Source organism: Phycodurus eques, chromosome 15 (genome assembly GCF_024500275.1).
Source record: "Phycodurus eques isolate BA_2022a chromosome 15, UOR_Pequ_1.1, whole genome shotgun sequence".
Lineage (NCBI taxonomy): Eukaryota > Metazoa > Chordata > Actinopteri > Syngnathiformes > Syngnathidae > Phycodurus > Phycodurus eques.
Window position 1 is genome coordinate 1,387,128 of NC_084539.1, and position 26,029 is coordinate 1,413,156.

Here is a 26,029-nt window from a genome sequence, read left to right on the forward strand (position 1 = left end):
CGCCAACCAGCTGCAAGCGATCATCTCCCCTGCAGATTTGAAAAGGACACTTTCACACCCCAAATCCACCCAGGCACGCCACCGACAACCACCAATGACTCTCCACACTCGTTTTTTTGTGTCCTAAATGTATATTTCCTCATCGTGGCTGTTTGTTGTCATACTAGAGAGGCTCCAACTACCGGAGACAAATTCCTTGTGTGTCTTGTAACATACTTGTCCAATAAAGCTGATTCTGACTCAGATTTCACATTGATAATTTAAATAGTGCATATGTGGTTGAGGAGTACAAGTGTGCCAAAGCAAGGCGAGAAACGACCCTCACAGAATCCCGGGATCCGTTTGTTAGAGCTGCCACTCCAACCGTAGCAAAAGGAAGAAATTGGAGGCCAGTTGTAGCCATTGGTGAAGCGAACGCTGTGCCGAGACACTGGGACATAGTTGGGCATGTCCAATGTGGTGGAGGGGCTTGGGGTGGGAACTACACTGACATGGCAAAAGGCTACTCCATCTGAACGCCGGAACCTGGTGGTGGTGGATGTGCGCAACCAGGAAGGAGTAGCCAGGTGTGCCAGAGCTGTGTCCCAAGCCAAGCAAGGCTACTAGATGAAGTGGGGTGGTGTGGAGAGGAGGAAGATCACATGGAGAGAGCTATGGAACATGTAGTCCAGTAGAATAAGCTTCATTATCGAACTACTTAAGATGTCCTGCCCTCTCCAACCAACCTACAACTCTGGTTTGGAGAGGATCCATCCTTTCCCCAGTGTCCCGCCCCAGCAACAGTCAGACCCATCCTGGTGAGGTATATGACCAGCCTTGCTCAAAGGAGATGCACCTGGAGTCACAATCAAGTACTGAAGTGGTTGGCTGTTGCACCTGAGGGCCAGAGGGTAACCACCAATTCCATGCCTGCAAAAGCCCATGTTTCCTTCCTGTGATTAACATCCTTTATGCTGGAAAGGGAGAAAAGGCACACAAACCCATCATCACCAGACTCATGTCCATTGAACACAGCCCGGGATTGGGAAATGCGGGTAGCCCTAAACCAGAGGCTCACCTTCCCACCAAAAATTTCAGCGACCAACATACGCCGAGACCTGCTCCTTTGGTCCAAAACTGCTGGCATATCTTCATGGTCGAGTTGACAGACCTTTGGGAGGAAACCATCAATGAGGCGTTTGAAAGAAAAAGACTGTGGTATGCCAAGCTTGCAGCTGACACAGAGGACCAGGGCTGGAATGTAACGGTGCGTCCAGTAGAAGTGGGCTGCAGGGACTAGGTAGCTAGTTTCATTAGGCTACTTAAGGAAATGGGATTCAGGGGGCAGGCCCAAAGGAAGGGCATTAAGAACTTGCCAGTTCCGCCGAAAGAAGCAGTCACGGGCTGTGGTTGAAACGTAAGAAAATGGTATGGGCTGCTAAATGACCACGCGGTGATGTGAAACACACCCAGGTCTGATCATTAATTGGTGGGTCAGCTTTGGGTCTCTTGCGAGTGAGACCCACACACAATAATACAACTGATGGTGTTTATAATATAAGATCATTATTGTTGCTGTCCCACGATTAATGACAAATCATTTTGGCATCTTCCAATTTGCAGCACTGAGCAGCACAAAGAAGGAGATGTAAACATACAATTATCAAAAGACAGCTATTTTACAGAAGATAGAATTGTTCACATTTGGGAGATTGCACAGATTATGATCAGACAATATTGTCGTCTTTCATTAGACTGCACTTAATATTTGAGGATAGAGTGCGGGGACGTAGTCATTAGTTTAGATTTCACAGCTTGGTTGGTAAAGGCTGTTTTTCAGCCTTGTAGTTTTAGACTTTAATCTCGTGTGGCGTTTTCGAGTGGGAATGAGGAAGAAAAGTTAGCGTCTGGGCTGAGAGGGCTCCTTTATGATTCATGTTGTGAAACATTTACTGAGATAACCTTTTAATGTATTCTTTTATGGTTCCATAACTCAGTTACACTTCCAGTGTAACGTTGCAAAGACAGCCATCTTGTGTCTCCTCCCATCTCCAGAATAGCAGTCTGTTATTATGTCTAGAAGACAGCTGCACTTCTGTACTAGCTAGTGTGTATTCATGGTAAACGACTGGATCTGACGAACTGAATGTCTTCTTAATCTGTGCTTTTGACCACTCTGGCTCAAAGTCTGCTTGGAAAGCGGAGGAGTCGGATCTCAGCCTCCTCTGCTCTTATCTTCACCCCCCCCCCCCCCCCCTTATTAATGATGTGCTCCGGGACATGATAAATGTATTCTGTTTTGTGTAATTGGACGACATCTTAATCTTTTCCCATGAACATCGCCAACATGTCCGCATGGTGTTGCAGCGCTTGATGGAAAACCGTCTTTACATCAAGGCTGAGAAGTGTGAGTTCCAGGCGGAGTCGGTACAGTTTTTGGGGTTCATCGTGGAGAAGGGCCAGCTTCGGGCCGATCCAGCCAAGATCCAGGCTGTGGTTGATTGGCCAATGCCAACGTCTAGGAAGCAGTTGCAGAGGTTTTTGGGTTTTGCTCATTTTTATAGGCGATTTATACGTGATTACAGCCTTAAGGTGGGACCTCTGACTAGACTTATTTCCAATGAAATACCATTTATATGGACCCCGAAGGCAAATGTGACTTTTGATCATATTGAACAATTGTTTGTGGAGGCTCCTGTGTTAAATCATCCGAATCCTGATTTTCCATTTGTTGTCGAGGTGGACGCATCTTATTCAGGTGTCGGGGCGGTCCTGTCCCAGAGTTCCGAGTTCATGGTATTCCTGCTGATCTGGTGTCTGACAGGGGGTCGCAGTTCATCTCTCGGGTCTGGAGGTTGTTCTGCAAAGCGCTGGGGGCTTCCTCCAGTCGTTCGTCCGGTTTCCACCCGCAAACCAACTGAGAGGGGGTCTGAGAGGGCGAATCAAGATGTGGAGGCTGCTCTTCGCTGTGTTTGCCATCAGCACCCCTCCTCGTGGTCTTCTCATCTGCCTTGGGTGGAATATGCGCATAACACCCTCGTTTGCGCTGCCAATGGACGGTCGCCGTTCATGACTGCATACGATTATCAGCCGCCGTTGTTCCCTTCTCAGGAGAGGAAAGTGGTCGTCCCGTCTGTACAGGTCCATCTCCGAAGGGCTGTGGTGGGATGCAAAGGCGGCCTTGTCCAGTACTGAGGCTCGCAACCGGCAGTTAGCTGATCGTCATCGGATCTCAGCTCCTCCCTACCATCCTGGTGAGAAGGTCTAGTTGTCCACACGAGATTTACATTTGGCCGGGGGTTCTAAAAAACTGGGTCCTCGGTATATTGGTCCTTTCGAAATTGACTCTGTTGTTAACCCGGTGGCAGTTAAACTTCGGCTCCCTCCCGCCATGAAAGTTGACCCTGTATTCCGTGTCTCCTTGCTCAATTCGGTTTCCTCCAGCCCTCTGTGTGCTCCAGCGGGGCCTCCTCCTCCACCGCGGGTGGTTGATGATGAGCCAGTGTACACGGTGGGTGAAATATTGTATTCCAGAAGAAGGGGCAGGGGTCTGCAGTATTTGGTCGACTGGGAGGGTTACGGCCCTGAGGAGCGTTCCTGGGTTCCCCGCTCTTGGATCTTAGATCCGTCCCTGCTCCGGGCCTTCCACTCTCTCCACCCGCATAAGCCGGGTGGTCCGCCAGGGGGCATCCTTTGAGGGGGGTGGGGGGATACTGTCATGGCCCTGTGTTTCAAATTGTTTTTCTTTGTGTTGCAGTGTCTGGGTGAGCGAAGGTGGGCGTTGACATCGGTGACGCACCTGTCATGCATTGTAATCATCAGCCTTTTTAGGGGGCACCGTGACAGTGTGTGGGCGTCGGAATATTCACTAGTTTTTGCCCCGTGTTTGCCGCCGTTCTGACCGCTGTCCAAATTTAGGTTCTATACGATTATACCACACGGACCTTTTGTCGTGTCTCCCTGCATTATCTGTTTTTTGATTCTCTCTGGTTGTATATCAACAAAAAATGGTGTACGTACGTCACGGAGCTCGGCACGCACTGCAGCCCGCATTTGGAGTTGCTGTTTTTGAACTATAAAGCATTCTACTCGCCGCGTGAGTTCGCACCATTCATTCTGGCTGACGTGTACATTCCGCCTCAAGCTAACACGAACGCCGCACTGCTAACGCTCGCCGAACAAGTCAACGAAATTGAAAAAAAAACACCCGGACTCACCCCTCATTATTTTCGGGGACTTTAACAAAGCTAAACTCAACCACGAACTCCCTAAATACAAGCAGCACATTGACTGTCCTACCGGGGAAAATAACCTTTTAGACCATTGCTATACTACGCTAAATAACGCGTACCGTGCCATACCTCGTGCAGTTCTGGGCTCGTCTGATCACTGCTTAATTCACTTAATACCAACATACAGGCAAAGAACTTAAATGCGCGAAGCCTACAGTGAAAACAGTGAAAAAGTGGACCAATGAAGCCAAGATGGAACTTCAAAGCTGTTTAGACTGCACAGACTGGAGTGTCTTTGAAAATTCAGCTGGCAGCCTGGATGAATATACGGACACTGTCACAGCCTTTATCAGTTTCTGTGAAGATGTGTGTGTACCAACAAAGTCATTTCGCGCATTCAACAACAACAAGCCGTGGTTCACTGCTAAACTTAAGCAGCTTCGCCAAGCTAAGGAGGATGCATATTGGAGCGGGGACAGGGCCCTGTATAATCGCGCTAGAAACCAGCTGACTAAAGAAATTAACATTGCAAAGAGGAACTATGCGGCAAAGTTGGAAAAACAGTTTAGCGCAAACGACTCTAAATCAGTCTGGCATGCATTCCAATCGCTGACTAATTACAAGCGACGATCCCCCCAAGCTGAGAACAATAGCACACTAGCCAACGACTTGAACACCTTCTACTGCAGATTTGAAAAGGACACTTTCACAACTCAACACCCACCCAGCCGCACCACCGACCACCACCACACCTCTGACTTCTGCGTTGACCATCCACGAACAAGATGTGAGGCGCATCTTCAAACAACAAAAGATGAACAAAGCAGCGGGCCCAGACCTTGTGTCCCCATCCTGCCTCAAAGTCTGCGCAGACCAGCTCGCTCCAGTCTTCACTCAGATCTTCAATAGATCTCTGGAACTGTGCGAAGTACCATCCTGTTTCACATGCTCCACCATCATACCAGTCCCCAAGAAACCTACAATCTCAGGTCTAAATGACTAAAGGGCTGTCACCTTGACATCTGTGGTCATGAAGTCCTTTGAACGTCCCGTGCTCGACCACCTCAAGAGCGTCACAGGGCCCCTGCTGGACCGCCTGCAGTTTGCCTACCGAGCGAACAGGTCTGCGGATGATGCAGTCAACATGGGACTGCACTTCATCCTAGAACCCCTCGACAGTGCAGGGACCTACGCGAGGATCCTGTTCGTGGACTTCAGCTCAGCGTTCAACACCATCATCCCTGAATTCCTTTCCTCCAAGCTTCTCCGACTCAACGTCTTGCCTGCCATCTGCCAGTGGATTTGCAGCTTCCTGACGGGCAGGATACAGCAGGTCAGGCCGGGGGAGGCCACCTCATCCACACGCAGCATCAGCACCGGGGCGCCCCAAGGTTGTGTCCTCTCTCCGCTGCTCTTCTCTCTCTGCAACGACTGCACCTCAATGCACCCTGCTGTCAAACACTTTTTCGCTGATGGTCATTTTCTTCTTCTTCCTCTTGGGCACCCCGGAGGAAGGTTTCGCAGGGCCACAGCACTTAGGTGGCATTGTAAGGTCTTACCTACACAAAAAAAGTTATCACGAACAACAACACTAAGATACAGTATGCAAGACAGTCAACAGCGTGGACGAGACTGGCGAAACACAACAAGGCAAGATGCTGGGTGAGGCTGCGATGATGCGCAGCCAATCAGCTCACGGGATAAATCCACCCGTGCTTTCATTGGTCGATGTCGCACCGGGAACCAATCACGCGCCTTTGTATGAGTGCCCGTGGCATGTACAGTACAGTACAGGCATGTACAAAGCCTCTGAGTCAACTCATCTCTTTGTTTGGCATGCAGGGAAACCTTCTGTCGCGCGCATCAACATGAAACAACGCGTCTGTCCGCAATATGGCTGCTAATATGGCTGTGTTTTTATTTTTTGATTTTTTTTTGATGAATATTTTGGAAAAACCCGCGAAGCACTGAAGCCGCAAAACGTGAAGCCCGAAGTGGCGAGGGAACACTATATATGTTATCTTATATATATTTTATATTATTATATTCAAGACTCCTCCTGTGTGGAGAAACTAGTCACATGCATTGCTCTGGTGTGATTTTGGCCCATTCCTCCACAAAACCAGTCTTCAAATTTTGAAGGTTCCGTGGGCTTCTATTTGGACCTTGAGTTTCAGTTCTTTCCATAGATTTTTGATTGGATTCGAGTCAGGTGATTGGCTGGGCCATTCAAGCAGCTGTATTTTTTTTTCTTTGAAACCAATTGAGATTTTCCATGGCAGTATGTTTTGGATCATTATCCTGCTGAAATGTCCTCCCTCGTTTCATTTCCATCATCCTCGTACTGTAGCAACAGACTTTTGTCAAGAATGTCCCGGTAAATAAAATTTGGTTCAATACTTTTAATTAGGTTCACATTTCTTGTTTTAAATATACAATCCATGAACAAGTGTTATATAGGGCACTGATGTTTATGAACTGGAAGGAGATAAGGTCACGAAGGTCATCAACTTGTCCGGATGTTATTCCATATTCGTCCGGCTCAGGGTAAAACTCCCTCGTTCAAGATGGTGTCCATGAGGTTTGTCAATTGTCTGCTGTTACGCAAGACACCAATCCATTAATCAGGGGCCGAAGAGTCAGAGGTGTTCCCCCATGATGTCTCGTGGTGGACGTCACCGGTGCCTCTATACTACAATGTGGAGTATTGATATTTCTATCTTTTATCCAAGCTACTTTTGCTCAATGGGGCTAACAGTTAATGAAATGCAACATTCACGGGGCAGCTGTGGCCCAACGGTTAAGATCATAGCCTGCCACCGTGGGGGACCTAGGGCAAGACCCCGACCGGACCATCCCGCCAACATCTCACGGACTCACAGCTGTGGTGTCCTTGAGCAAGACACTGATACTCCTATGAGGGGCTGGCTTTTCAGGACTACCTCTCACACTTACTATTCAAATGCTCTCACACACACAGACAAGCTAATCTCTCATGAACACGAGTCAAACTCGCTCATAAACACTTGTCAAATGCTCTCTTAAGCACGAGTCAAACGCGCTCAGAAACACTGGTCAAATGCTCTCTTAAACACTAGTCAAACGCGCTCATGCGAGCATGTCACCAGCGCTCATGTACTCATGTCACTGACGCTTACGCACACATGTCAATCATTCATGTCAATATAAACAAATCTGAAATATTCCACCTCCATTGAGACTGATGAACAATTTGTTGGAAATTCCTGTCAATCAACCAGTTACATATATAGAAATTAAAATAACAAACAACTCCTCCCAGAGACAACGATGAAACTTTTTCCCTACATTCAAAACGGCGAACTCAATCTTTAATATGTGGTTACAAAGCGACCTTTCCATTTTTTAAAATATATTTCTCATTTACCCACAATTTCCAGGTTCACTGACACGGATGATAAATTCACCTTTTGTGGGATTGAGACAGAGACAAAATACACACTTATTTTTGCATTTGCCCTGTGTCCGCAAAATTTGGGAAAGGTTTTGAAAAATATACGTATGAAAAAAACTGGACATGCCATCACAGTTGGTCTCAATCTAAAGGATGCATCATTACAAGATATGTACATGAAAATAAGTCTCAATGCTTTGTGATCAAGCTTATGTTACTAATTGGCAAATTGTACTTACTTTCAAAAGATTTCTTGTAAAATTTGATTTGTACACAAATACCTTAAAAATTAACACATAATATGAAAAGTATTTAGGCGTGACAATCTCTTTGTTATATTGCAGCCATTGGCTAAAATAAGTTAAAAAAAAAAAAAAAGGTCCTTCGAGAGATCGACAGAAAGGCTTCAAAATAAAACCATCTACGTCATTTCTCACGGGGACCTTAATTCAAGTGTGTTCTTATTCAAATGAAACAGCACAGTTTCCAGCTTTAGTAAACCAATTTTAAGACAAGCTGTTTAACTTTGAAGCAGCGTTCCGGAAGAAAAGCATTTTATTCTGAAATGGTAAAGCCCGTATTACCGGAAGTCTTGCGCTGGCTGTTGACAGCGCAACAAAAATGATGGCAAGTGACCTCCTTCAATCGTGGACTAATGCCGCTCCGGAGAGGACATAATATTATCGACTACACAACGTTCGCGTTTGAAAAAGGAAAGTCCTTAGGCTCTCTATGGTTATTTGTTTCCATAGCGGTGGTTCATCCTCAAACGACGCCGTCGTCGTAGCTGGTAGCAGTGAAAGATAGAGCGACTTAAGTTGACGTCGTGGGAGTGCGGTACTGCCCTGGATTTGGATAATATGGCAAATCGGCACGACTCTTTGGACGGGCGAACTGAGGATGGAGTTGACCGCAAGACGAAAGTGACGCCATTTAAAGCCCTGGAACAATGCTAGCGGAAGGGGAAAGCGTGTTTTTCCACGTTTGCCTTGTGGAGATGTTGGCTATTCCTACACGTCAGCACCTCTCCAGACAACGACGGCATTCATACAGCAACACTCCGTCCAGCGCAGGTTGAAATTCTTAAAACCGCCATGCCGTTCAAATTAAGGAGACAGTGGACAACCGTCCTGTTCGGTCTCATTCTCGGATTCACTGCGTGTTCTTGGTTGATTCTCCCCCAAGTTCTGGAGGGTAAACGTAACGAATCCCCCTCATGTTCGTTCAAAAGCGAATCCGCAGTGGGGAAAGTGCCGGGGAACCTCGCGGACGCGGCGGCCGTCGACGAGCGGGTCACTCGGGTTGCCCAAAACGAGGCGAGCAGTCGCGGTGACCGCGGGAGTGTCTTGAGGCGACCCGAGCACTTTCTCTACGTGGGCGTGATGACGGCCAAGAAGTATCTGGCTTCCCGAGCCGCGGCCGCCCACGACACCTGGGCGCGTTCGATTCCCGGAAAGGTGGAGTTCTTCTCGAGCGCGGGCTCCGACCACGTGCGCCTCCCTGCGCCGATCCCGGTGATCTCACTCCCAGGCGTGGACGATTCTTATCCGCCACAGAAGAAGTCATTTATGATGCTGAAGTACATCCATGATCACTACCTGGATAAATACCAGTGGTTCATGCGAGCAGATGATGATGTGTATATAAGAGGTAATTAGGTTTCTGCTATGTATTTTGGGGTGGGGGCGAGAGAAATTTTGTAAAAAATAAAATACAAATAAAAATATTTACAGTTCTTCGTACCACCACCCCTCTCCACCAGCGGCGTGGAAAGGGGTGTTGCACCCTGGGGCGCACACCACTTTGGAAACTGATCGTCGACGGTTAGGGGGTGGTGGCTCCATCCAAATTCGGGTAGGGATCCCCCCCCCCCCCCCCGCGTCCGTTTACAATCAGTTTTCCGGGCAATCGCCAAAGCGGTGTGACCTCGGGCTGCAAGCACCCCTTTGCATGCCACTGTTCTACACCCCCCCCCCCCCTTCCAAATAATCATGACGAGCAAATCACAAACTAATTGTTACTCCTTGTACTATCCAACAACAACAACAACAAAAAGTCCAACAAATGAAAAATCCAATTTTGATGATTTGACAACTATATTGAACCGGAAAGCGAGTTCGCTGGAACGTTTTAAGTTTTGAATGATGCGTTTGAGCTGTCGCTGCTCCTTTACAGAAAAGTTTTTCATTTTAGTGAAAATTTGAATCCCGGCCGGGCCTGTTTTTTTTTTTTTTTTTTTTTTTTTTTGGGTTCGTCTGTGCCATAAATCCTCGCGGACGGACCAAGCCGCCGCCTTTCCAGTTAGCCTGCTGGCTACTGAGCCGCTTTTGCTTCATGGTGTGTTGGATCAACTTACTCCTTTTTTTAAATCTGCCGCCGTGCCACGTTTGCCTTCTCCAGCGATGGCCCCTTTCCGGTTTCCGTTGTGGCGTGTTTCTTTCCCCCCCGCCCCCCAACAAACTTTATGGCGAACTGTGAAGCTACAATGCCCACGTGCGGCGAAGTGATGCGCACGAAGTCAAAATGGTGGAAGCCGTGGGCAGCATTGCAACGCTTGTCAGACTGAAGTAAAGAATAAATGAAGTATTTTATTCTTTGACTCGTTTTGATTCAAATGGGGAAATTCTGATTTGGGATTTTGTTTTTTTTGTTTTTTTTCATTGGAAATCGCGAATTTCTTGGTTATCCCGTCAATTACACTCCTACAGATGTTTATAATTAAATAGCCACTCCCACCACAATTCAGTTGTACAGCCGGCTCCACGACCTCTTCCTGCACGCTTCCACTTCTGTCCCTGTCCTGTCCAGTCCTATCTTGTCCTTTCCTTCCCTCACAGGTTGTAGCACGACTGTCCCATACAACACTCGATTCTATTGTGTCAATGTACGAGGTATATAATGATTTACTTTCCTCATCTTATTTACAGCTAGTGTCTTGTTTTCCTGTATTATTTAGTTACCTTTTCACTCTCTTCTTTGTGTTGTTTCTGTCACTCTCCATCCATCCATCCATCCATTTTCGACCGCTTATCCGGATCGGGTCGCGGGGGCAGTAGCTTTAGCAGGGACGCCCAGACTTCCCTCTCCCCAGACACTTCATCCAGCTCTTCCGGGGGGATCCCGAGGCGTTCCCGGGCCGGCCGAAGGACGTAGTCTCTCCGGCGTGTCCTGGGTCGTCCCCGGGGTCTCCTCACGGTGGGACGTGCCCGGAACACCTCACCGGGGAGGCGTCCGGGAGGCATCCGAATCAGATTCCCCAGCCACCTCATCTGGTTCCTCTCGATGTGGAGGAGCAGCGGCTCTACTCTGAGATCCTCTCGGATGACCGAGCCTCTCACCCGATCTCTAAGGGAGAGCCCGGACACCCTGCGGAGGAAATTCATTTCGGCCGCTCGTATCCGGGATCTCGTTCTTTCGGTCACGACCCGCAGCTCGTGACCATAGGTGAGGGTAGGAACGAAGATCGACCGGTAAATCAAGAGCTTCGCCTTTCGGCTTAGCTCCTTCTTTACCACGACGGACCGATACAAAGTCCGCATCACTGCGGACGCCGCACCGATCCGCCTGTCGATTTCCCGTTCCATTCTTCCCTCACTCGTGAACAAGACCCCAAGATACTTGAACTCCTCCACTTGGGGCAGGATCTCATCCCCGACCCGGAAAGGGCACGCCCCGGTACCCCATACTCCCGAAGCACAATCCACAGGACTCCCGAGGGACACGGTCGAACGCCTTCTCCAAGTCCACAAAACACGTAGACTGGTTGGGCGAACTCCCATGCACCCTCGAGCACCCTGCCGAGGGTGTAGAGCTGGTCCACTGTTCCACGGCCAGGACGAAAACCACACTGCTCCTCCTGAATCTGAGATTCGACTTCCCGACGCACCCTCCTCTCCAGCACCCCTGAATAGACCTTACCAGGGAGGCTGAGCAGTGTGATCCCCCTGTAGTTGGAACACACCCTCCGGTCCCCCTTCTTAAAAAGAGGGACCACCACCCCAGTCTGCCAATCCAGAGGCACTGTCCCCGATGTCCACGCGATGTTGCAGAGGCGTGTCAACCAGGACAGCCCCACAACATCCAGAGCCTTGAGGAACTCCGGGCGAATCTCATCCATCCCCGGGGCCCTGCGACCGAGGTGCTTTTTAACTACCCCGGTGACCTAAACCCAGAGATAGGAGAGCCCGCCTCAGAGAACCCAGACTCTGCTTCCTCATGGGAAGGCGTGTCGGTGGAATTGAGGAGGTCTTCGACGTATTCTCCCCACCGACTCACAACGTCCCGAGTCGAGGTCGGCAGCGCCCCATCCCCACTATACACAGTGTTGGTGGTGCACTGCTTTCCTCTCCTGAGACGTCGGATGGTGGACCAGAATTTCCTCGAAGCCGTCCCAAAGTCTTTCTCCATGGCCTCACCGAACTCCTCCCATACCCGAGTTTTTGCTTCAACGACCACCAGAGCTGCATTCCGCTTGGCCAGCCGGTACCCATCAGCTGCCTCAGAAGTCACACAGGCCAAAAAGGCCCAATAGGACTCCTTCCTCAGCTTGACGGCATCCTTCGGGGATTGCCGCCACGACAGGCACCGAACACCTTACGGCCACAGCTCCGGTTGGCCGCCTCAGCAATGGAGGCGTGGAAGATGGTCCACTCGGACTCGATGTCCCCCGCCTCCCCCAGAACATGAGCAAAGTTCTGTCGGAGGTGGTAGTTGAAACTCCTTCTGGCAGGGGATTCTGCCAGACGTCCCCAGCAGACCCTCACAATACGTTTGGGCCTGCCACGTCGGACCGGCATCTTCCCCCACCATCGGAGCCAACTCACCACCAGGTGGTGATCAGTTGACAGCTCCGCCCCTCTCTTCACCCGAGTGTCCAAGACATGTGGCCGCAAGTCCGATGACACGACCACAAAGTCGATCATCGAACTGCGACCTAGGGTGTCCTGGTGCCAAGTGCACGTGTGGACACCCTTATGCTTGAACATGGTGTTCGTTATGGACAATCCGTGACGAGCACAAAAGTCCAATAACAGAACACCGCTCGGGTTCTGATCGGAGGGGGCCGTTCCTCCCAATCACGCCCTTCCAGGTCTCACTGTCATTGCCCACGTGAGCATTGAAGTCCCCCAACAGAACAATGGAGTCCCCAGCGGGAGCGCTCTCCAGCACCCCCTCCAAGGACTCCAAAAAGGGTGGGTACAAACAACAGTCAGGACCCGTCCCCCCACCCGAAGGCGGAGGGAGGCTACCCTCTCGTCCACCGGGGTGAACCCCAACGTACAGGCGCCGAGCCGGGGGGGCAATAAGTATACCCGCACCTGCTCTGCGCCTCTCACCGTGGGCAACTCCAGAGTGGAAGAGAGACCAACCCCTCTCGAGAGGACTGGTACCAGAGCCCAAGCTGTGTGTGGAGGCGAGTCCGACTATATCTAGTCGGAACTTCTCGACCTCACACACCAGCTCGAGCTCCTTCCCTGCCAGAGAGGTGACATTCCACGTCCCTAGAGCCCGCTTCTGTAGCCGGGGATCGGATCGCCAAGGTCCCCGCCTTCGGGCACCGCCCAGCTCACACTGCACCCGACCCCTATGGCCCCTCCCACAGGTGGTGAGCCCATGGGAAGGGGGGCCCACGTTACCCTTTCGGGCTGTGCCCGGCCGGGCCCCATGGGTGCAGGCGCTCGCCTTCGAGCCCCACCACCAGGCCTGGCTCCAGTGGGGGGCCCCGGTGACCCGCGTCCGGGCAAAGGAAAACGAAGTCCCTTGTTTGTCGTCTTCATTAGGGGTCTTTGAGCCGTGCTTTGTCTGTCCCTCCCCTTTAAAAAGTTTGTCCTGTTCGACTGACCGACTGTAACTCTCAAATATCCATCAGAATACAAATAAACCACAGTGGGAGCTTAAAAAGTCTACTGTGACACAGTAAAACTGTTCAGGACTTAAAGGGATAGAGATCCTCCTTTCTGCTTGACATAACAGAAGAGCAGGACCAGAAAAATGAAATTAGAATTGTATTTTTTTTTCGAATATCAAAAACTCATTTACTGCAAATCAATGTGACTTTAGCTGTTGCCTTCAGGATTCAGGAGTTCAGGATTGCTTGCCTGCACATTGGCAAGTTCCACTCCCATGTCATTCTCGCAACAGTCTTCCCTTTCTTCCTTTTTTCTACCATCCTTGAAAAAGATTGCTCACGAAGGGGTTTCTACGATTTTAGTGATGCCAAAGGGCGTGTTCTGGGCGCTAAGGGCGTGTTCTGAAGCGTCACAAATCATATGAGTTGGGTGAATGGAATGGAAACAGACATCGCGTGTGTTTCTCGCTCCGCTGAACCCCTTAAAGCTGAGACTGACTTACCCAACACTGGGGTTTGGTCGAACCTTGGTTAATAACTACTGGTCTCGCACAATCGGCTCTTGGTCAACCTTTGTTCAGATTTAAAATATAAATGGGGATTTCCATTTGAATCAGTCTTCTAACATCACGGTGCACAAGTTTTGATGAAGCTCAACTACAGCTACTGACTTTAAGGAACGTCATCGTAAACATGATTGTGTGGTTTCATCGCATCGCTTCTGTAGAGTAGCTTAGCTGTGTTCAGCAACACTTACATGGAAAAGTCGCACTCTACGCCAAAACAACAAAGCAAATTACTATCATTATTTATTTACTGTACAGTGGACCCCCGCTTTCTTTTTTTTTTTTTTAAATTGGGGAAAAAAAAAAACTCAACAAAATTTTAAATTGAAGAAAAAAATCCACAAATAGGTAAATCCGGGGGTGTCGAACCGCGAGTATGCTGGGGGTCCACTGTATTTGCATTTGCGTCTAACTTAAGTGTTCATACGTTGGATCATAAACTACTTGGCTCCACGTATGTTGTTTTTCTTATTTTCTTTTAACTTTATTAAGTTACCGTTCCACTTTACCTTCACCCTCTGTAGGTGAGAAGCTGGAGTTGTTTCTGCGTTCTCTGAACAGCAGTAAGCCTCTTTACCTTGGACAGACTGGCCTTGGCATGGCAGAGGAATTGGGCAGACTAGCTCTTGAGCCTGGGGAGAACTTCTGCATGGGTGGACCAGGCATGATCTTCAGCAGGGAGGTTCTACGCAGGATGACACCACACATTGGTACTTGTCTCAGGGAGCTGTACACAACTCATGAGGATGTGGAAGTGGGCCGGTGTGTGCGACGCTTTGGAGGGACGCAATGCGTGTGGTCCTACGAGGTATTTATTGAGTTATTAAACTGTTTTTCTCCGGCTCGCTCAGGTTCATTCAACATCATTTAAAACGAGACTTTTCTTTTTTTTTTTTAGCCCAAGGAAATCAATTCATCAAATGAATTCATTTTGAACATTTATTTAATTGAGCGATTGTCACATACCCGAGCGGCACGTTGGACGACTGGTTAGCACATGTGCCTCACGGTTCTGAGGACCCGGGTTCAAATCCGGCCTCGCCTGTGTGGACTTTGCTAGGTTCTCCCCCAAAACGTGCATGGTAGGTGAATTGAAGACTCTAAATTGTCAGTAAGTGTGACTGTGAGTGTGAATGGTTCTTTGTATGTGCCCTGTGATTGGCTGGCGACCAGTTCAGGGTGTACACGGCCTCTCGCCCGAAGTCCGCCGGAATAGGCTCCAGCACGCCCGCGACCCGCGTGAGGATATGCGGTACGAAAAATGAATGCATAAATGTCACATGCCAATAGAGGGAGCCGGCGTAACACTAGTGGTACCCATACCACACTTTGACAATCACTGAACTGGAGTAGATTTGAGGGTCACAGTCTTCTCGGGAGTCATCCTGGACCATGCGTGCTGGCCTTTGATTGAGAAACAACAAAATATGGATACACACGTTATTGAAGTTTTACTGACATGACATCCTTGTGCAAAAGGATTGACTAACCCAGACACATAAACAATAAGGCTGTACAATTGATCAAATGTTCCTCATCAAGAGTTTTTGACATCATGCACTCGAAACGTATCATAAAGACAACCTGAACTAAGATGAATGAGAACGTTAAGATGTGGTAACAAATTATATCTTGTGGCTATACACGTTTGTTTATCACAAGTCATAATGCAATATTGTAGTTTTTTGTTCCCATTTTGTGCAGGCCAATACAAACTCTGGCATGCAATTACTGATTGGTGTGATTGCTGACGATCCCATGTATATAGGATGGGGCATGTACAAACAAATGAATAAACTACTGTATTTATTTATTCATTCATATTCATTTAGTAGCAGAGTCGGCTCAAAGACAGAAACGGGTCGATTTTAACCAGAAAATAGCATTTACAGTAAGCAGGTTGACAACTATAGGACACATTTGGTCAGTGAACGATGCTAATTTTGAACTGTGAAATGTCGGCCCAGGCAGCTAACGTGGCGAGGCTATAGGTGGCACTTCCCGCCATTGGCAAGCAAACTAATGGTAGCTAAATAAGCGTTTTCCCCGAAAGCATCACAAATTTTCAAACATAATTTACCATGACATCACTAGGTCTCTCGTGTTTGTTGATATCCAGCTGTTGAGGGCCAGGCTAACCGCGGCTAGTGCGGGCATAATCCCCTGCAGCTCTGCAGTTTAAACAATGGTGCGTTTTATTTGTGGAATTTTTTTTTTTTTTCTGTATTCCGGGAGCATCATGTTGCCTTTTCTTAGCTTGTCTCCAACTCACCGAAAAATGGTTTACTGTTGATCATTTTTAAAATGAGCGTCATTCCTCTTGAAGTGTTCAAATCCGGTTACATTAAATCACTTGAACTGGTATTCGGATCCGATCCAATCATTAAATAAAGTGACGTAATGTCTATGAGGCAGTCTTCAATTGAAAAAGGCAGTTGAGCCTAGTTTTATTTTATTTTTTTATATTTTTTTTCTTCCCCTCCCCCTCTCCAGTACTGTATTTGTTGTGTGCATGGCTTATAAAAGAGTCTAGCTTTGTGTGGGAAAACGTTGAAGGAAGAAAGATCACAGTAAACAGATAATATAGTGCTTTTATTGTTCAGACTGTTTACACCTAGAATTATATTGGACGCACTTTATATTCGTTTGTTTGTTTGTTTGTTTTTTGGCTACATCTGCTCCCTCCAGTCATTGATGCATGTGACAACAAGACATTTCCAAAGAGAGTTCCATGGCCGTGATTGAGATGCATATAATGCAGACGACATTATTATTATTATTATAATGCAGACGACATTATGAGTTCTGTTCCTACGGTGGTGACGTTACCCACATTTTTTACGGAAGTCGGAACGCGCCATAGTCTATCACGAACCTATGCTAACACAGGAGTGATGTCTTAATTACAGTTAGCTATCCAATATTTGGGCAAAAAAAAAAAAAACAACTTGCATTCCATAAATATAAAACAGTAAGTACAGTAGGAACTGAGCTTGCCTTGTGGTGCCGCATGTGTTCTTAGTGGAAGTGTGCCTTTTCGTGCAGTGCGGCGATGTATTCTTATGGTGCGCGCCGTCCCAAATGTGGAAATGTTGTGTCTCGGAACCGTATTAAAGCGGTGACCCCACCCAGACAGGCAAATTCTTATCATGTGTGAACTCTTTCAACAGATGCAGCAGCTATTCTATGAGAATTACGAACACAAGAGAGGTTTCATCGAAGAGCTCCACAGTAGCAAGATCCACAACGCCATCACACTACATCCCAACAAATGGCCTGCCTACCAGTACCGACTCCATAACTACATGTTGACCCGCGAGATCTCAAGACTGCGCTACGACACCGTTCTGCTCCATCGGGAAGGCCTGACTATGACGCACCTCAGTGACACGGAAATGTCGTGGGAGGACGAGCAACTGGGAGGACCACCGTCCTACATGCGTTATCAGGCCAGCGATCGAAATGACGTCATCGAGTGGGATTTTCTGACGGGGCGCCATATTTATTCTGCTGTTGAAAACAAGGTTGCCCGCCAAAGCCTGGGAAACTCACTTCGGACTGCATTAGAAGACATTATACTCCAGGTCATGGAAATGATTAATGAAAATTCAAAAAGTCGTGGACGTGTAATAGATTTCAAAGAGATTCAATACGGCTACTACAGAGTGGATCCAATGCATGGGGCTGAATACATCTTAGACTTACTGCTTCTGTACAAAAAACACAAGGGACGTAAAATAACTGTGCCTGTGAGGCGCCATGCGTACCTTCAGCAGTCCTTTAGTCGACCTTTCTTTCATGAAACCGAAGAGTTAAATGTGGCTGACCTTGTGACTGCCATCAACTCTGAATCCCAGTCCCTGTCTTTTCTGCCCAACTCTCTGAAATTCTTATCTCCTTTTCAGTTCTATGAGTCGACCAGGGAAATATGGGAGCAAAGCCAGAGGAAAGTCAACGTCCTCGTTCCCCTGTCTGGTCGCTATGACACCTTTGTCCGTTTTATGGAAAACTTTGAAAAAGTGTGTTTGATACCCAAACAAAATGTTAAACTATCTGTGATTCTGGTGGACAATGAGCGGTATGAGAACAAAGGAAAACATCTCCAGTTAATCAAAGATTACAACCGGAAATATCCCAAAGCTGATCTGTCAGTGATTCCAATGACTGGAAACTTTTCGCGGGGGTTTGCTCTCGAGCTGGGCTCCTCATTGTCTGATAATGGCACGCTACTCTTCTTTTGTGATGTCGATCTCATCTTTAATGCCGATGCCCTGCAACGCTGCAGAGATAACACTGTTCAAGGGAGACAGATCTATTTTCCCATCATATTTAGTCAGTACAACCCTAAGATAGTGTATGCTGAAAAGGCCCCAAGAGAAAACAATTTTGTTCTCACCAAGAAAAGTGGCTTTTGGCGTACTTATGGCTTTGGCATAGCATGTGTCGTCAAGAGTGATCTGCTAAAAGCTGGTGGATTCGACACCTCAATTCTTGGCTGGGGACTGGAAGATGTAGACCTTTTCACAAAAGTTATTCATTCTGGTTTAAAAGTGTTGCGAAGTCAGGAACCAGGAATTATTCATATTTATCATCCTGTCCGTTGCAATTTGAGTCTTGACCCAAAGCAACTCAAAATGTGCCTGGGGTCAAAAGCAAGTACTTACGCTTCGACGATGCAGTTAGCAGAGCTGTGGATGGAGAAACACATAGGAATTTATAATAAAACTTTATCCTGACATCGCAGCCTGTGTGCATGCCGCCATACAAATTTACCTCAGTTCTAGAACACAGTCAGCAGTGGTTTCGGATGTATTATCTCGACTGATTCCAAAGCACCAGGGGCCTCGTGTACAAAAGGTGCGTACGTACAAAAACGTGGCGTGTGTTCTTTTGCACGGCAAACGTTCAGATGTATCCAGAGCGAAAATGACCGCGGAAATGTGCGGTGCCTCACGGCAACGTCATGGCTGGCGTCCGCACGTTTCTGCAGCCGTTGGGGCTTCGGCGACACTTAATGGTGATGCGGGGAAACTGTTAGAGGACTCGTGCACGGGTAAGGTTGTCAATGCTGTGGGGTTGGAACAGCGCACACACGCCAAAACTAAGGTAAATCCCCTTTATTCTTATAACTCACAACAAATGTGTTCATACAGTAAGCTACACTCAACCCTATGAGATAAAGGTTCATGCATAAATGTTGGATGTATGGTATTTGGAATAAATATTTTGCTGTCAAATAGAGTTGGCTTGAGGCACCGCGCATTTCCACGGTCATTTCACTCTTGCCACATTGGAAACTTTGCCGTGGATAAGGAAGTACGCCACGTTTTTGTGCATACGCACCTTTTGTACACGAGGCCCCTGGATATTTTTGTGCTTACGACGTTTTCTGGATTTGAGGGTACGCCGTGTTTGAGAAGGAAATCCAAGCAAATCTTTGTACGTGAGGCCCCAGGACACTATTTTTTTTTCAAAGCAAAATCAAAGAAAAAGACCAGTTGTAATTGTGAGCAGCAATCAATACAGTTGACAGATTGAACCATATGGTTAAATCACATTTATTTGGAGACTCATTTGAATATGAATATTGGTACATTAACTTTGAACGGTTGGGATTTACTTATTTTTATTGACTGTGGACAGACAAGGTTGAGGTCCCGGCGATCCAATTCTGTTTCAATGATTCTTGCTATGATGGGTCCACCTCTATTCCATTGTTAGTCTTTCAAACACTTCTATTTAAAAACATTTTTTTTTTTTTTTTTTTTTTTTTTTTTTTTTTTTTTTTTATAAAAGAGTTTGTCAATAAAGATTTTTATATGGTTTGATGATATGAAAGTGATATTGTTCAGTGAGTCAATTGCATAATTGGTTGTTTGTTTCTATGTGCCCTGCGATTGGCTGGCGACTGGTTCGGGGTGTACCCCGCCTCCCGCCCGAAGATAGCTGGGATAGGCTCCAGCAGCCCGCAACGCGAGTGAGTATAAGCGGTAAAGGAAATGGATGGATGGATAATGATAATACAGCCATGAGTCTTTTTGGGAATGATGCAACATGTTTTTCTCACCTGGATTTGGAGATTTGGTTTTCTCCACACATACAGCTGAGAATTAAGGCCAAAAAGTTCTATCAGGGGTCTCATTAGACCAGAGAATCGTATTTCTCACCACCTTGGATTTCTTCAGGTGTTTTATTTTTAAATGTATTTATTTATTTTAAGCAAACTCCATCTGAACATTCATGTGTCTTGCCCTGAAGAGAGGCTTCCGTCGGGCCACTCTGCCATAAAGCCCCGACTGGTGGAGGGCTGCATTGATGCTTGACTTTCTAGAACTTTCTCCCATCTCCCGACTGCATCTCTGGAGCTCAGCCAAAGTGATTGTTGGGTTCTTCTTTACCTCTCCCACCCCCACCCCATTGCTCAGTTTGGGCGGACGGACAGCTCGAGGAAGGGTTCTGATCGTCCCAAACGTCTTCCGTTTAAGAATTGTGGAGGCCGCTGTGTTTTTAGGAACCTTAAGTGCAGCAGAATTGTTTGGGGTAATCTTGGCCAGATCTGTGCCTTGCCACAATTCAGCCTCTGAGCTCTTCAGGCAGTTCCTTTGACCTCATGATTCTCATTTGCCCTGACAAGCACTGTGGCCTGTAAGGTCTTATATAGACAGGTGTGTGGCTTTCCTAATCAAGTCCAATCAGTATAATCAAACACAGCTGGACTCCAATGAAGGTGTCGAACCATCTCAAGGACGATCAGAAGAAATGGACGGCACTCGCAGGGCACATATACACAAACAACCATTCGCACTTACGAGGAATTTAGAGTCTTCAATCAACCTACCACCCATGTCAAAATATGATACTTTCAAAACAATATGTTCATCTTCAATACTTGGTTGGGAATCCCTTTGCTTTATAATCACTGCCTCGATGCGCCGTGGCATTGAGGCAATAGCCTGGGAGTTATGGAAACCCAGATTTCCATGTTGCTTGCAGTCAGGTCTTTGTTTTTGGGTCCGGTGCCCCTCATTTTCCTCTTGATAATACCCCATAGATTCTCCATGGGGTTTAGAGCTGGCGAGTTGGCTGGCCACTCAAGCGCTGTGATGGCATTGGCATCAAACCAGGTTTTGGTGCTTCTGGCAGTATGGGCAGGGGCCTGGTCCTGCTAGAAGACGAAATCTGCATCTCCATGCAGTTCCTCAGCAGAAGGAATCATGAAGTCCACTAAAACATTCTCGTAGACTGTTGCGGTGACAGTCACTGATGGTGTAGAGGTACACTCGCCTGACTTTGGTGCGGGCAGCGTGGGTTCAGTTCCCCCTCGGTGACGGTGTGAGGGCGAATGATTGTCCGTGTCTGTATGTGCCCTGCGACTGACTGGCGACCAGTTCAGGGTGAAGTCTGCCTTTCGCCCGAAGTCGGCTGGGATAGGCCCTGCGACCCTGAACAGGATAAGCGGTGTTGATAATGGATGGATGGATGTTGCAGTGACCTTGGATTTAACAAAGCAGAGTTTACTAACACCTCCACTGGACATTGCATCCCAAATCATGACTACGATACTCAGAGCTATATAAATATAATATTCTAATGTTTGAATTCCCAATGTCAAGGATTTTATGAGCTGGAAGCCCAAATTATGTAAAAATAAACAAATACATACTTGAAATTGTTGTAATTATGGGCCCTGAATCTATAATCTATGAAAGTTTAACTTTTTGGATGGAATTCGGGGTTCAAATCCCGGCTTCGCCTGTGTGGAATTTGCATGTTCTCCCCCGTGCCTGCGTGGGTTTTCTCCGGGCACTCGGGTTTCCTCCCACCTCCCAAAAACATGCATGGTAGGTCAATTGAAACCACGCATCAGTTGCACACAAAGTCATTGTGTTAAAAGAACAAAACCGGCAAAACATGAATTTCACACACATACACACGCAAATACAATAATGATTCTTGGATGGGCGATCTGATCTGGGCGAACTCCAAATTCCTTTTCAATAAACCATTCTCCACAAACTTCTTTAGCCTCTGCTTGCTTCTGGGTCCAGTTAAAACGGATACAATTTAGTGACAGAATACTCTGGCCTTCATGGACTGAGCAACCCCGGAGGCGCTAAGACAAGCACTCACCCTCCAAGGTGCCCATATAGGAAGACAGGACAAAGTTCTCCAGGAGATCATGGACTCATTGAACACTCTTACGCAACCAGTTTCCCTCCTTTCTTCCAAAATACAGTCCGACCACCCTCCCGTGACTACTCCTTCTGAACCCGCAGCTGCCGATCCATCCTGCCTCCCGTACAAAGAGCCTCATCTTCCCCCGCACGGGCCCTACTCCGGGGACCTCGGTGGATGCAGTCAATTCCTCCTCAATTGCTCCCTAGTATTCAATCTACAACCATTAAGCTACCCCACTGAACAATCCAAAGTAGCATTCGTCACGCTCACAAAATTGCATCCTCTGTGAGCATTGCGTCGGCAGCACCTCACTCGCCTTTTGAACCTCCGACTGCCTCCTCGTCGCCCCCACTGCACCAGATGAACCCATGCAACTCGGAATCACGAGATTAGATCCCCAGGAACATCAGCGCCGTGTCACCCAGCAACTGTGGATTTATTGCGGTAAATCAGGCCATTTCATCTCCACATGCCCCTTGAGACCAAAAAGACCAGGCTCACCACGACCCAAGAGCACCGCGGTGAGCCAAACCACCACCTCCCCAAGCTCTCCCTCCCGTATGACCGTTCCCGCATGTATTCTTGGTCCTGCTCACAACACACCCATTATTGCCTTCATTGACTCCGGCGCAGATGATAATTTTATTCATGAGCGATTGGCACGTCGGCTCCGACTCCCTCTCGAACCACTTCAGTCACCGAAAAAAGTCATGCCCAGGAGGGGACTGAATCTTCATTTATCATTTGGACTGATTACAAAAACCTTGCATACCTCCGTTCCGCCAAGCGTCTCAATCCCAGACAAGCTCGCTGGGCCCTCTTCTTGAGTCCGTTCAACTTCAGCCTCTCCTACCCGCAACAGCAAGCCTGACGCCCTTTCCCGCATGTACTTACCCCTCTCCAGCCCTGCAGAACATGAAACTATCCTCCCCTCCTCCTGCTTCATTGGGGCAGCTACCTCTGAGATCGAATAGATCGTTAAGGATGCTCAAGAAACCCAACCGGATAACCAATAATGGACCTCCAGACCGGCTGTTCGTACCCGACTCTGCACGATCTGACGTCCTTCAGTGGCCCATCGTCCAAAACTCACCTATCGCCCGCACGATCCAATTTGTTCAACAACACTTCTGGTGGCGCAGCCGGGTAAAAGACACCTGGGAAATTGTGCAAGCCTGCTCAGTCTGTGCCCGAGGGAAGACTTCACATCTGACCCCAGCCGGTCTGCTGTGCCCCTTACCCGCTTTCCACCTCTTCTTCGTCTTCGACCCACAGTAGCTGAATCTCCACCGGTGCCCTGTAGGTCAACGGTGCCGGGGGGGCGGACGTTGTTAACCCGGGCCACGACCGATCCGGTATGGAATTCTTTGGACGAACGCTCATATTGGTTTGGCAGAGTTTTAAGACGGATGCCCTTCCTGACGCAACCCTCTGCAATTATCCGGGCTTAGGACCGGCCTACAGTTTGCACTGAGTTGTGCCCCCCATAGGGCTGCATTACACAGCACAAATACAAAATGAATGTGTAATTGACTCAGTCCCACAAGAGGTGCATTTATCAGCCGAGTCAGTGAACTTGGGAAACTGTGTTTTTGCAAGAGTTAATGTTGTGAAGTATTTTAAATTGAAGTTCTCTTACGTTATTCAAAATGGAGAACTGGGAGGGGAATAACCGTGTTTTATGCCAATTAATATCATCTAATTGTGAATTCCAGACTAGTTTTCCTCTTGGGGAAATCCTATTATAGCTATGAAGTGTATTCCTAACATGTTTATTTGTACATTTTTAATCAAATATAATATTTCCTCTCATTGTGAGGGAAAGTGTTTGATCAATATTCTGATCACATAGATTACAGTACATTAACTCAAGAATTCTTTGCGGAAAAGCCTTGACAACAAATGAAAATGCTTTGAATTTGACTGGAAAGGATTTTGTTTTTCAGAAACGTTCACAACTATGCAGATTGCCATTGCCTTCAAATAAATCCAAAATAAAAAAATGATACCCCTTTCAATCCAGAGTTTATTGTATCAAGTTTAGTTTTTGAGGTTAATATTGCCAGAATCAGAATACTCTTTATTTGCCAAGTATGTCAAAAACAATTTATTCCGGTCGTCGGAGCCTCTCTAGTTCGACCATAGACGGCCATTTTGACAGAAAAATACTTTTGCGACATAAAAACACACGACGGAGTCACTCATATGTAATCAGATTTGTGCCAAAAAAGATTCCCACAAAACGTTTTAAATCGCAAACGCAATTTTTTTCTTTTTTTTCCCCACTTACGTTTTTTTTTCTTTTTCTTACGGTTTCATTTTTTTTTTTTTTTTTGTCGTTTCCTGTTTCGGTTTTACGTTCCCAATAGTTGAACAGACCACTTAAACAGTTAATTACACTTGAAAAGGAAACTATTATTACACTTTATGAGTCAAAAGATAAAAAAATGAGTAATATTAACTTTTATATTTTGTTCGGTACGTTTCATATTCACAAATCTAAATTCCTAAATTAAACTAAATTAAGACCCTCACAACCTTTTTTTTTTTTTTTTGGTCACCTTTTTCATGCCTTAGTTTGCAGGTCTGTAAATAACTAGGATTTCCCGCAAGAGCTTGATTATATACAATATCTACTTTTGAAGTTAGCCAGTTTTTCTGTTGACAAAAACAAAATAATTACAGTTTTCCTTTCTATCATCTCAGGGTTTATTTCAATATTAAGTTTGTATTTATATCAAATGTGTTCCCCTCTGAAATAATTTAGTTTTGAATGAAAACAAGCATTAGCATTTTCATTGCTCTAATTAACCTTACTGTCTTTCAGCCAATGGAGCAACTTCTCCAGGATCACACCGCTGATGTGTAATAGTGTTGGAAGTAATATTTTACCAATAGTTAATATTAATTTTCAAATTTAAATGTTCTATTTGTGACTTTAGCCAACTCAAAAAGTATCAGTTATGCTAAGACCTTGATGTAATACATTATGTGTGTATCAGTGATCACTTTGTGCACTTTGTTTCCATATGATGGTTTGTTACTGTTCTACTGCTTATGGAAAAAAAAAAAAAAGTATGTTCTATTTGCCAATAAACTATTTTCCGGGTTTAAAATATTTAATCATAAAAAAATTAAACATCGCAAAAATACTAAAAGGTCTTTAACAATTGATATTTATCAATTTGATGATGCCTTTAGTTTTTGACAAGTATCGGTATCGGCGATACTGCCTCAGTATTTACTTGGTATTGTATTGATACCAAAATATGCAGTATAGCACAGTAGCTGAACAAATAAGCATTTTGGAGTTACGTCACAGTTACGTTATTTTATGGGCGTGACCAGAGAGGTTTGGACTCCACACAACACCGTACACTTGTGACGTCGCAGGAGGGGCGGGAGGTAAACATGGCGTCTGGACAGCAATGGGTGTTGGTGGAAATGGTGCAAGCGTTGTACGAGGTAATTATTTGCTCCGCGCAACACGTTGACGACCTGAATGTACGTACTTCGTGTGTTGTTCAACATAATGATATTACCTGTAGGAATTGTTGCCCCTCCCTCTCCCCCCACCCCCCGTGACAGTTACCAACTTCCGGAGTCAGGAAGTAGCTGGTGTATGGCGCTGACTGACTCCTAACCAATCGCGTGTCGTACTTTGCTGCTCTTTGTCATGTTCGAACCTGTCAACGCCGAAGGCAAATCAAACAAGGAAGTTTGCCGAACGCTTATAACATTTTATACATGGCCGGAATTGACTAACGTGTGGGTCGAGACATCGGTTCCGCTG

General features: G+C 46.8%; 3 protein-coding genes across 3 annotated transcripts in view; 2 read left to right on the forward strand and 1 right to left on the reverse strand.

Moving 5' to 3' along the window:
• Positions 1–14,810, reverse strand: part of megf10 (multiple EGF-like-domains 10) — a 111,430-nt gene extending 96,620 nt beyond the window's left edge. The window contains exon 1 of the mRNA XM_061699537.1: positions 14,568–14,810. The gene's annotated coding sequence lies outside the window, so the exon portion shown is untranslated. The remainder of the gene's footprint in view (positions 1–14,567) is intronic.
• On the forward strand, positions 8,251–19,788 carry chsy3 (chondroitin sulfate synthase 3). The gene is made up of 3 exons (XM_061699539.1): positions 8,251–9,294; positions 14,583–14,866; positions 17,229–19,788. The coding sequence occupies exons 1-3, from the start codon at positions 8,739–8,741 to the stop codon at positions 18,792–18,794; spliced, it is 2,406 nt and encodes an 801-aa protein (XP_061555523.1). The 5' UTR covers positions 8,251–8,738; the 3' UTR covers positions 18,795–19,788.
• A 5,810-nt stretch (positions 19,789–25,598) lies between these two features.
• Positions 25,599–26,029, forward strand: part of sptlc1 (serine palmitoyltransferase, long chain base subunit 1) — a 44,055-nt gene continuing 43,624 nt past the window's right edge. The window contains exon 1 of the mRNA XM_061699540.1: positions 25,599–25,701. Coding sequence (XP_061555524.1) covers positions 25,648–25,701 — 54 coding nt within the window. The 5' untranslated portion in view covers positions 25,599–25,647. The remainder of the gene's footprint in view (positions 25,702–26,029) is intronic.